The sequence below is a fragment of the Octopus bimaculoides genome, chromosome 25 (genome assembly GCF_001194135.2).
Source record: "Octopus bimaculoides isolate UCB-OBI-ISO-001 chromosome 25, ASM119413v2, whole genome shotgun sequence".
Lineage (NCBI taxonomy): Eukaryota > Metazoa > Mollusca > Cephalopoda > Octopoda > Octopodidae > Octopus > Octopus bimaculoides.
This window is the reverse complement of record NC_069005.1, coordinates 26,890,688-26,903,239: the sequence shown is the minus strand read 5'-3', so window position 1 is coordinate 26,903,239 and position 12,552 is coordinate 26,890,688. Positions and strand designations below refer to the sequence as shown.

At 37.1% G+C, this 12,552-nt stretch overlaps 2 protein-coding genes across 2 annotated transcripts in view; one reads left to right on the top strand and one right to left on the bottom strand.

The window, feature by feature from the left end:
• Positions 1 to 175: 175 nt before the first annotated feature.
• LOC106877618 (chymotrypsin-1) lies at positions 176 to 6,297 on the bottom strand. The gene is made up of 6 exons (XM_014926559.1): positions 6,207 to 6,297; positions 3,883 to 4,042; positions 2,925 to 3,052; positions 1,706 to 1,840; positions 1,466 to 1,611; positions 176 to 359 (listed from the first exon to the last, which is right to left on the bottom strand). The coding sequence occupies exons 1-6, from the start codon at positions 6,295 to 6,297 to the stop codon at positions 210 to 212; spliced, it is 810 nt and encodes a 269-aa protein (XP_014782045.1). The 3' UTR covers positions 176 to 209.
• A 4,660-nt stretch (positions 6,298 to 10,957) lies between these two features.
• LOC106877625 (RNA polymerase II subunit A C-terminal domain phosphatase SSU72) overlaps positions 10,958 to 12,552 on the top strand; it is a 44,572-nt gene continuing 42,977 nt past the window's right edge. Inside the window, exon 1 of the mRNA XM_014926567.2 lies at positions 10,958 to 11,975. Within this exon, the coding sequence (XP_014782053.1) occupies positions 11,899 to 11,975 (77 nt within the window). The 5' untranslated portion in view covers positions 10,958 to 11,898. The remainder of the gene's footprint in view (positions 11,976 to 12,552) is intronic.

Below are 12,552 nucleotides of genomic sequence, written 5' to 3'. Positions count from 1 at the left end.
TGTGTGTGTGTGTGTGTGTGTGTGTGTGTGTGTGTGTGTGTGTTTGTGTATGTGTGTGTGTGTGTGTGTGTGTACTCTAAATCAGAAATAACAACAAACAATTAAATTAATGTTAAGGATGAATTTTTATTCATATAGCTTTTTTAAGATCGTAGAAGGTGATTTGAAAGACGTTAGCTGCTATTTCTAGCATCCCTGATTCATACTTCTTAGAGATTACTCTCGATCCAATCTCGGAAATATCCGACATCACTGAAAGCACTTATTTCCTTGTCGCAGTTGTTTCCAAACGAGGTTACTCCTGCCAAGACCATTTGACCATTTGAGCTTGGGCAATAAAGTGGACCACCAGAATCACCCTACAACAACACAAACAATGTACAAAAGTACGTTACTGAAATCAACATATGTAACATAAGGGTATGTCTTCAAACATCTTGATAAGGCGGGTGTATCCTGCATTCACGAAACTGTAAGTAATGTTGAGCCGAGTTGTAATTAAATACACGTAACTACAGCCAAATGCGTCGAGTGCATACTTTTTCGTTTGTTCAGTCACTCGTGTAAGTGTGTTATTTCTTTACTGCCTACAAGGGGTTACACACAGAGGGGACAAACAAGCACAGACAAACGGATTAAGTCGATTATATCGACCCCAGTGCGTAACTGGTACTTATTTAATCGACTCCGAAAGGATGAAAGGTAAAGTCGACCTCGGCGGAATTTGAACTCAGAACGTAGCGGCAGACGAAATACTGCTAAGCATTTCGCCCGGCGTGCTAACGTTTCTGCCAGCTCGCCGCCTTATATATAAGTGTGTGTGTGTGTGTGTGTGTGTGTGTGTGTGTGTGTGTGTGTGTGTGTGTGTGTGTTTAAGTTCTGTGCTTACAGGCATCGGTAAACTCGGACCTTCATGCCAAAGTTTGAAGAGCTGAATCCATGATTATTCTTGGAAAAGATATATCAGTGATTTCCATTTGCTCTACCAGGTTATTTACAGTTTGCTCAGGTAGTCGGGACGTCACCTGCTTCTCGAGCTTACCCTTAGGCCGGGGGACTGGCTCATTTAACATTAAAACATGTTCACCCGTAGGCATGCTATGATGTCCCGTGATCCTGAGCGATGCATACCTAGGGGTGAGCCTTCCTCTGAGTCCTGTATGTCTTAGGTACTGGACTATCCTTGCTATTTCACCGATAACTGGTACCCTTGAAAAGTGGTACCACCCTGAACCAGAACGAACTTGAGAGTTGAAATGACTAGAAAATAACTCGCAGTCCTCAAAACACTTGTACTTCGGAGCTGGAGCTTCTTTACTGGATACAGCCTAATGTTTTACCCAGAGCAGTCGGTATATTTCATAAATATTTCCTACATAGATGCATGACTAAAAACTTATAGGAAGGAAAACAGCCGATTATATCAACCCAAATATTTTCCTGGTATAATATCAATATAACATACCTGGCAAGTAGATGCTCCACCTTGTGTGAAGTCTCCGGCACAAAGAATTCCATCAGCAATTCGCATCCTGGAATTGCTTTTACATACATGATGAGGAATAGCTGGAAGAGCCACTTTGTATAATTCGTTAGGACTGTTTCCATTAACTGAAAATAATGTTGGATTGATGAGCAAAATCTATCAACGGTTATTGAATTGAGATCATTGAAATATTTGATGGCACTTTTGGTTGATACTTACATTGGAAATCTCCCCATCCAGCAGCCATACATCTTCGGGTACCAAATGTTTCTCCTTTTCTGGCCAATTGTGCAAATTTGACACATCTGCCTTCACTGACTGGACGGTCTAATGTCAAAATGGCGATGTCGTTTTCTTCAATGATAAGACAAAGATATATTATAGACAGAGATGTACGCGTACGTGCATTTGTGTACGTACCTAGGAATATGTATGTATGTATGTATGTATGTATGTATGTATGTATGTATACAAATGTGCGCGCGCGCTAAATGAAACCGCATTGTGTTCCACTCCATGTATATGTATTTTGCACTTATAATTTATTTAATAGCTGCACCTTTATTTGTGCGCAACTTGTTGATAAAAACCATCCAACAATGACGGCGATATATGTATGATATATGTATATATGTGTAGTGTGGTTCGTGTACGCGTGCGTGGATGCATATGTGTGTATGTGCATGCGCGCGCGCGCGTGCATGTGTTAGACATATGTACATGTGTGATTGGTAGACATATATGATGATAATAGGTCCTCCCGTCGATTTCTTCGTACGAGCAACCTGTTGTTCGACCAGTCGAACGATCTACTCACTGAATCAAAGTGTAAAGTGGCTGAGTGCTCCACCGATGAAAGCCAATGTGATACGCTACGACGAGAGTGGACATTTAAATTCAAGGTACAATTCAAACGACGGGTTTCCATGCAGTTTTTTTGTCTACCCAAATTCACTTAAAAGGCTTGGGTTGACCCGTCGCCGTTGTACATAGAATACAGCCTTAGTTGCCCTGATATTTCAGCAGAGAAGAAGTTACAACAAACTATGAGATGAACTCATTCAGTTAAAAAGAGTCATCGTTTTTCACCAAAGTCAGCATCATTGTCGTTGTTGTCGTCATCATCATCATCATCATCATCGTCGACGTCGTCGTTGTCAGCAGCAGCTGCTTGTTACAGTGATAGGTAGGTGTACGTGATGTACCAGTCACAGCTGAAGTGACTGGGGGAAGAAATTCGGAATGTCAATAAGTTAATGGAAGATATTGTTTCCGCAAACATTCAAGACAAATCACCAAGCAATAGATGTCATTTATTGACGGTAAATAGCAGTTGGTGAAACATTGGTACTTACTGACAGACAGCGAGAGGCGGTGTGGAGTGGGAGAGAAGATATGGGAAAAAATACAAGAAGCCATAATTATGGGTAATACTTACTAATTAGGTAGGTAGTGTGTACATATTCACCATGGTTCACAATTTGGGTTACACTTCTTGACTGAGGACCAGGAGCCCACTTATTGTTGGAACCAATATTTACAGTAACCTTTCTGACGTTTCCTTCCCTAAAATCAAGCAAAATGTATGTTTTTAGCTGATACTAACCGAAACTAAATTTGATATTAACAGATGCTAAACGACCGAAGTTCCTTGAAACATGCTGCTTTGATCAAAATTCTACTGTGCATTACCGGGAGAGCCCTTGTGGTGTAAGTTCCGTTAATACTGGAAGATTAGTGTGTGGGGTCTCTTAACTTTTTGTGTTATGTCTGTGCGTAATTATATCTGTTTGTTGAACTAAGTTGGATTTTGCAGTAGTGATATGAAAGACACAGAGTAAAATAACACGAAGAATTAACGCACACAATGCGTCGAAGAATGATTAAAGTTCTAAACATTGTAACAACTGACGTTAGATGAAAAGGCGAAACTGAAGTCTATCATCAGTGTGTGCTATATATTTCCAATAGTGAAATACGATTCACTGTAAACCTAATCAAATTATATGTAATTTTGAATATGATATTGGTTTCCATTTTTTTTGGCACAAGGCCAACAAGTTCGAAGGAGCGGGTGAGTCGATTACATCAGTACTTAATTCATCGACCTCCGAAAAGATGAAAGGCAAAGTCGACCCCCTGCGGAATTTGAACTCAGAACGTAAAGACGGACGAAATACTGCTAAGCATTTTGCCCGGCGTGCTAACGATTCAGCCAGCTCGCCGCCTTAATGTTAAACGTGATATTGAGGCCTGTATCTATGTGACTGTATTTACCTCGATGAGTTACTATCAACCTTTATATTGTACAAACTAAGGAAAGGAACTATGTTCGTGATGACCAAATGATGAAATATTAAGGTGTGAAAATGTCAATATATACGAAATATACTTACAGGCAGTGAGCTGCTGTCAATACGTGTGTAGCATCAATCAAAGTACCTCCACACAAACCAACCGTATTATCGGAAGGTGTGTTGTAAACTTGGAGATGGACAATTGATGGAAATTCGCAGTTTCGTGCTGGAGATCCATCAACAATCTGGGTCTCGGGTGCTAAAAGAAAACCACAAAAAGAACTATTTTATATACATTTAGATAAATTGTTCTTCGATTTCAGTGATATATATAATTTTTATGTGGAGGCGCAATGGCCCAGTGGTTAGGGCAGCGGACTCGCGGTTTCGATTCCCAGACCGGACGTTGTGAGTGTTTATTGAGCGAAAACACCTAAAAGCTCCACAAGGCTCCAGCAGGGGATGGTGGCGAACCCTGCTGTACTCTTTCACCACAACTTTCTCTCACTCTTTCTTCCTGTTTCTGTTGTATCTGTAATTCAAAGGGTCAGCCTTGTCACTCTGTGTCACGCTGAATATCCCCGAGAACTACATTAAGGGTACACGTGTCTGTGGAATGCTCAACCACTTGCACGTTAATTTCACGAGCAGGCTGTTCCGTTGATCGGATCAACTGGAACCCTCGTCGTCGTAAGCGATGGAGTGCCAACAATAATTTTTATACGTATAACTGGATCTATTTCCATCAAACATAATATTCAATTTTATCTAAATCGTAGCAAAAAAATATCTTCTAGCTATTTTCTCTAATTTCAATCGAAATATGTACTAAATTAGGTAAAGGAATAAAGATTTTGTGTGTGTGTGTGTGAGAAGACGTTTCCTACCAGCAAAACTGAAGCAACAGTAAAAAGGAAACAGAAAGCCAACATGGTGATTTTAGATGGTACCAGATTGAACTAATCTTGTCATTTTGAACAGTGTTTTTATAGAGAAGCGTCATTAGTGAAATATCTTTGGTAGAAGAACAGCTGAACTTGTCTATGAATAATACTCTAATAATATGACAAAAGAACAGAGAATATTTCATTGGAAAGTAAGTGATGTCATTCATAAACGATTTGTAAGGAATATGATTTTGCATTACACCAGTTATGTGTTTTTCACTAATTTCTATTGAACGGAAAGTGCAATCTTTTGAGAGATTTTGCATTAATGAAACTTTCGTTTGGTATTTTTTTCTAAGAATTCTACGCTAAAAACGATTGTTAATTGTTTGACCCCCGTATCATTTTGTTGTGTATTTAACTCAACAGATGGGAAAATGTTCACATGTTAGCTTGAGTCGTAGTAATTTTTCGGTTCCACCTGTCACGTTCAGACTAAATTAGAACCTTCTTTTTATTTTCTTAAACGAGGCTTTGGATCAACAATGTAGATTAGAGTTGTGCAAAAATGAAAGTGATTTGCGTCGGAAATAACGTGAGCAAAACCCCATAATTTCATGAAACCCTGCATCGAATATACCACAATAGTTAGTAGCATAAATGAGAACTGGGTATTTGGTGCAGTAGAAAGGGGTACAGGAAAATGCTGCCTGATTAAGATCCTCAACCGAACGAGCATAACACCTTGACCCATTGTAACAAAATAGATATCACCAGGAACTCGTTACATATCCAATAGGTGGGCTTCCAATGTTAGTTCAAGCAACATATATAGCTATGAAACTGAATTCTTTAAATTTTGTCGATCCAACGCTGTTGAAGGTAGGTAGATACTTTCCAACAAGAAACTCATGTTGAATGAGCGATGTTTTATTAACATCGTAACTATGATGATACGTGACGAAATAGATTCAGAGACTGAGAAAACTTCTATGTACGCTCTATGCATTGCTTTCATGTTATATTGCTTTCTACTAAAGGCACAAGGCCTGAAATTTAGGGGAAAGGGACTAGTCGATCACATCGATCCCAGTGTTTCACTGGTACTTAATTTATCAACCCCGAAAGAATGAAAAACAAGGTCAACCCCACCTCAGGGCGTAAAGGCGGACGAAATGCCGCTAAGCATTTTGCCCGGCGTGCTGACGATTCTGCCAGCTCGCCACCTTAATGTTATATAAATATAATGAATTGAGATTTCACTGTCGTCATTTGCAGTTTGAATTGCAATTTACTTTCACTTTTTTAGAACGCTAAACTGCATGTTAACCAAGTTGTGTTTGCACCACAACTATGCTAAGTACTTTTGATGTTTCAGCGAATCTGTTCTTTATCTGACTTCCAGTATTTCTGAACAAAGGTCTCGCATTTTCTAATGTTGGTGAGCTCTCCTTGTCATTTTTGTCTATCTTGAATGTATCTGAAATTAAAATATTTTCCATGGTGAGTCATTCAGAGAATATATTCGTAACTGACAGTGAGATACGAAGTCTGTTGATAAAGTAAGACTAGTCTCATAGCGTTCACTTAGCAACATTGCAGCATCAACGTCACGGTCTTGTGACATCAACGTCACGGTCTTGTGACATCAACGTCACGGTCTTGTGACATCAACGTCACGGCCTTGTCACATCAACGTCCCTTATATCTTCAGTTAAGTAGCAAATTACGTGGCGTTAACAGGTGAACTGTGAGTGCACGCTTTGCGGAGTGAATTTGTTTTTGTGTGTCCTGAAAAAGAGCGAGCGAGGTATGAGCAACGCTGTGCGATCAAGTTTTGTTTCAAACTCGGACCCAATGGGTGATAGCTGCTCTTCCATAAACAACCTTTACCCTCTGTCAGTGAGGATGGGTTATCTCCATTAGACCAGTTATTTGCGCTGGAAGACGGAAGGACAAGGGATTTATACACAAGGAAGGATGGGGGTGTACTTCAGATGTTCTTGAGTAAGATACTCTATTTCACGTTGCTCCAGTTCACTCAGCTGTAGAAATGAGTTGCAACATCACTGGTGCCAAGCTCTATCGGCCCCCTATGCTTTTCCCTTGGATAACATTGATGGCATAGAAAGGGGTAGTTAGTATGCATGGGGTGACAGCTGCTTTTCCATAAACAACCTTTACCCCCTGTCAGTGAGGATGGGTTATCTCCCTTAGACAAGCAATTTGTGCTGGAAGTGTGTGTAACAAGGGATTTATCCACAAAGAAGGTTTGTGGGGTATTGTAATTTACATGTACACGAAAAATTTTCCGAATTCGATAAATTACAATATTGATGATATTTTTGCATATTTCAAGGCGTTTGTGGAGGCAAAAGATGAAGTCACGGAAAGAAACAGATTGAAGTCGTATTTTAGAGTAATTTCAGTACAGTCAATTAAAAGCAACTTGAAGATGTAATAGAAAGTGTTTTGTTTCAAACTCGGACCCAGTGCCACTGAAACTTGTGCAAAACTTCAACAGGCTCACTGGGAGACTGCTTTATCAAAAGCACACGTTTTCAGAGTGTTCAAAACCCTTTTAGAAGGCCGAGATTCCATTGAAGATGATCGTCGGTCAGGAAAGCCCACTAACTTCGAGAAATGACGAAAATGTGGAACAATCAGAGACCTCGAGCGATCTAACCAACATGAAATAAAGTGTCTTACTCAAGGACACACTGTGCTACTGGAAATCGAACTCACAACTCTACGATCTCGAGCCGATACCCTAACCACTAAGCCACACACACACACACACATCACAAAAGTAAATAAACACCATAATTTACAAATACCATAACTAAAGTTAACTATTATCTAAAGAACACGAAGTGGAGTTTTTTTTTCTTTTCTTCTCTAGGCACAAGGCCCGAAATTTTGGGGGGAGGGGGGGGCTATACAATAACCTTCTGATCATCATATGTCTCTAAATTTAATGTATATGAAATGATGAAGCAGATAATTAGTAGAGTTGTTAGAGCATTAAACAAAATGATTTCTGGAAATTTTTCTTTGTTTTGACCTTTTGCATTCTGAGTTCAAATCTCATGAGGTCAACCTTACCATTTGTCCTTTGATCTTCCACTGGGCCATTGCGCTTCCACAAGTAGGCAAGTTTTTATATAAGTAGGGAGAAGGGAGAATCACAAGTTATTGTAGCTTCAAAAAAGTATCTTTTTCAAATGAGCCTCCATAGTAATCTCTTCAACGAACTGCTGCTCATATTTACAAAACGAACAAAGAAAGGCGCAGGAGTGGCTGTGTGGTAAGTAGCGTGCTTACCAACCACATGGTTCCGGGTTCAGTCCCGCTGCGTGGCACCTTGGGCAAGTGTCTTCTACTATAGCCTCGGGCCGACCAAAGCCTTGTGAGTGGATTTGGTAGACGGAAACTGAAAGAAGCCTGTCGTATATATGTATATGTGTGTCTGTGTTTGTCCCCCCAACATCGCTTGACAACCGATGCTGGTCTGTTTACATCCCCGTAACTTAGCGGTTCGGCAAAGAGACCGATAGAATAAGTACTAAGCTTACAAAGAATAAGTCCTGGGGTTGATTTGCTCGACTAAAAGGCGGTGCTCCAGCATGGCCGCAGTCAAATGACTGAAACAAGTAAAAGAGGGCTCATAAACATATCTGGGAAAATGCAACAACTTTTGGTCAGAAATAATGGTAGTGAAATGATCAGGGTTAAACATGCAGCATAGCAGACAAAAACAGAGTTTTGTGGGAGAAAATAGAAAAATGATTATAGTCGGAAAATGACAGATGGAAAATACTACAACTGAAGCTAGCATGTGAATATTTTCCCATCTTTTGTGTTTAGTACACAACAAAATGATACTGGGTCAAACAATAAGCAATTGCTTTTAACACGGAATTCTTAGAAAAGTGCAGCTCAAAAGTTCCATAAATGCAAAACTGTGTCAAGCCACTCAAAAGATTGCACTATTAAGTCAACAGAAATAATAAAAAAACAACAACACATTATTGGTGTAATGTAAAATTATATTGATTAGATTTATTAGTACAGATATCATACCTGCCATTACAATGAAACTTTTATAAAATTAAATGTACTTTAGTTGAATATTAATGAATAAGTTCAGCTGTTCTTCTAGCAAAGATGTTTCACTGTTAACACTTCCTTGTAAAACTGCCCTGTCCATAATTTTAGTATCAATTCATGGGAAAGAGGGGCTTGTTTTCAAGTGGTTATTTAAATTGATCCATTGTGCTGCAGGTCTTTTTTTCCTGCCTGCATTTAGTAGTTTTAAAATCGGCGTCAGTCCAGTCCTTCTGGTCCTACTCTTTAGGCTTCCATGTCTGACCACAGTGACTCAATGGGCTGTGATGACAGCAGCGACCAGAAAGCTGTAGGTTTTACATTGGAGTGGCCTTTTCTCTTCAGTGAATTGTTTCAGAGGGCTGGTGAGTTCCACCTATGCTGGAGTTGCAAAAACGGTATCAAAGCGGGCACCAGACTGACTGAAGGGCTCCGTGTCTTGATTTGTTATCCAAGTTGACTCCCTTAGCCTTTTTTTCCCTTTCCCAAAGTACTCATAAGGCAGCTAGGGTTTGTGTTTGGACAAGTGTCTTCTAATATAGCCCCCGTTCAGGCTGACCAAAGCCTTGTGAGCAGATTTGGTCTATGGAAACTAAAAAAAAGCCTGCTGTATGTGTATGTGTGTGTGTATTTGTGTTGTGTTTATCCCCTGCCACCATTTGACGACTGGTGTAAGTTTGTTTATGTCTTAGTGGTTTTTTTGTAGCTTAGTAGTTTAGCAAAAGAGATTGATAAAATGAGTATCAGAGTTAAAGGAAGAAATACAAGTGTTGATTTGTTTGATTAAACCAGTTGTTCTCAACCAGGGTTCACATGACCTAGGGGGTCCATATAGGATGTTTTTCGGAGGTGGGGGAGTTCACACACGCAAAAATAGTAAATTTTACTTGTGTGGACCCCTCAAAACCTACAGAAGTAAATGTGTGAAAAGCAGAATAGTAATTTTGAAAGGAGTATCTATAAAACTAGTTTTTTAAAAATTCAAATGGCTATGGGGGGGTCCACTAGAATAAAATAGTAATTAAAGGGGGTCTTGTAAATTTTGTGGTGTCTGTTCTTTCTTCTTTCTTTTTTCCTGTGGGGAGAGGGGTTGGGTGGGTTTGGTGTCTGCACCTATTTAAAATATAAAATAAAGTATGAAGAGTAAAGTGTTAAATTGTATTTAACAGATTTAAATTAATACATATTTAATATTGGACCTGTTTGATATTTATTAATCTACTTAAAATTCTTAAAATAAATCATACTGTTCCATGTATCCACTGTAATGTTTAAATGTTGAGGATTAAACGAAGAAAAGTATAGAACCTGATATTATCTAATAGATACAGGTAGAAATTAATACACTTTTAGGAAAAATCCTGGTTTAAGAACCCCATATAACTTGTTTGCGGTTTTGAATTTTCAGAAAAGTTTTGGGAATTTGAATTCTACACATGAGAATTCAAACGATTATGAAAAAAAAAAAAAAAAATTTTAATTTTCTAATCCCATCGCATAAGTCATAAAAGTTCCACTCTTTTTGGAATTAAAAAGAAAAATCCGTTTAAAATACGTAGTTAGAATTTTTTGCTTAAATCTCAGTAATGGACTACCCTTTAATGCCATTAAATGTGCTTAATGGGAGAAAAATATTTAAAAAAACATCAGGGCATGCCAGGATGACAAATAAATGAGGAAGCTATCAGGTGGTCGTGAGTTGTGCTAAAAATAACAGTTAAATCGCCTTTAAATCACACACAAGAAAATCTTTTTCTTTATTGTATGAATTCCCGTATGTAGAACATAAATTCGCCAAAAATTTCTGAAAATTCAACCAAAATAAAAATTAAGATTATATGGGGTGCTTAAATTAAAATTCTATAGCAGTGTTTGTGTTATCTTTATTAATCCACCTAAAAACCATTTTTAACACACCGTATGCAAATCAAATTTTTAAAAAACTTCAAAAATAAGGTACAGAATATTGCACGCAATATTGTAAAGTATTTCCGGATTTCTGGAAGCCGGATAACATGTTCGACTCGGCATTTCGCTTCGTACTTATTCAATTTCTTCCGAAATAAAAATCTCTTCTACCCATAATTCCACTCCGATGACGTCACGTCCACGATTTAATTTGATTTGTTGTTTTTTACTTGTTGGTTCGTTTTTCCTATTTTGTTTGTTATATTACGTCACGTCACTTCCGCTCTCTACTAAGTAGATTTCATTTCAACATTCGTCCTTTCAAGTAATGGGGTTATAAAGACTCATTCCTCAACACATTTGCTAAATACCTACTGACAACTAGCAAGTTTTTCTTTCATTCAACTTATAATAGACTAACCACTACCACCACAGTTCTCTACAACAATCCAAACAGCCACAGAATATATTATAATAACACAACAAACCGGACAAGACCAGACCATACCAGACAAGGAATTCCTCAACTAACACTGACGAACAGTTATATATATATACATATATGTATAAACTTTGGTATATATATGTGTGATTGTATGTGTTGCTAGATAGATATATAAATATATATAATTTATTTAATATTAAGAATAGTTATATTCAGGTTGAAGAATATATTCAATTGTAATTCTTAAATTCTGTGTTTTTTTTTCCTTTTTCCCCCACCCTTCCTCTTTAGTTTCTTTTCTTTTCTTCCCCCCTTCCTGTATATCCTGTTATTCTTTTGAAAGTCACCAGGAAAAAATCTATACATATGTTCATATATATATATATATACCACAACACTATGTAATAGTTAAAGTACAACACCATATATAATCAAGCTACAATACCACACAATCTAGATATTTAATTTAAAACCCCAACACTATGAAAGTCACAGCCATATATTAAGGTCAACCCTGTATATTGACCCTACCCCCATACACTAATTTTTTGTTGTCAACACACACCTATATAATCACACGCATATATATCCAAGGAGTCATTTGTAAAGAGCCAAAATTTAAAATCATTTGGAGCTTGGAAAGTTTTTAATTTTTTTTTTAAAGTTTTATTTTTCCACATTTATATATATATATATCTACATATATATATAGATATATATATATATTTGTATATATACACTCAGACACAGAGGGAAAGAAAAGCCAAGATGACAGGCAAATTGTGTGTAGCAGTAGTTTGTTCCAGCAACCAGAACCGGAGTATGGAAGCACATAGTTTTCTCAGGTAATCATATAAAATAGATAACTCCAGCAAACTGAAATAACGAAAATGTTGAACATGTATGTATGTAATATATATATGTGTATGTGTGTGTTTATAAATGTATATATAATCGTGCATCTGTAAATATACAGATGTGTGTGTATATATATATATATATATATATATGTATATGTATGTATGTGTATGTATATATGTGTATGTATGTATATGTGTATGTATATATGTGTATGTATGTATGTATATATGTGTGTATGTATATATGTATATGTATATATATGTATATGTATATATATGTATATGTATATATGTGTATATGTATATATGTATGTATGTATATATGTATGTATGTATATATGTGTATATATGTATATATGTATGTATGTATATATGTATATATGTATGTATGTATATATGTGTATGTTTGTATGTATATATGTGTATGTATATATGTGTATGTATGTATGTATATATGTGTATATATATATGTATGTATGTATGTATATATGTGTATATATATATGTATGTATGTATATGTGTATATATATATGTATGTATGTATATATGTGTATATATATAT

Excerpts from the sequence above, each read along its gene's own strand:
- LOC106877618 (XM_014926559.1), bottom strand. The coding sequence starts at position 6,297 with ATGTCACAAGACCGTGACGTTGATGCTGCAATGTTGCTAAGTGAACGC. Across the intron at positions 4,043-6,206 it reads AACAGACTTCGTATCTCACT|CACCCGAGACCCAGATTGTT; the intron begins GTCAGTTACGAA and ends GTTTTCTTTTAG. Across the intron at positions 3,053-3,882 it reads TTGACAGCAGCTCACTGCCT|GGAAGGAAACGTCAGAAAGG; the intron begins GTAAGTATATTT and ends GCTTGATTTTAG.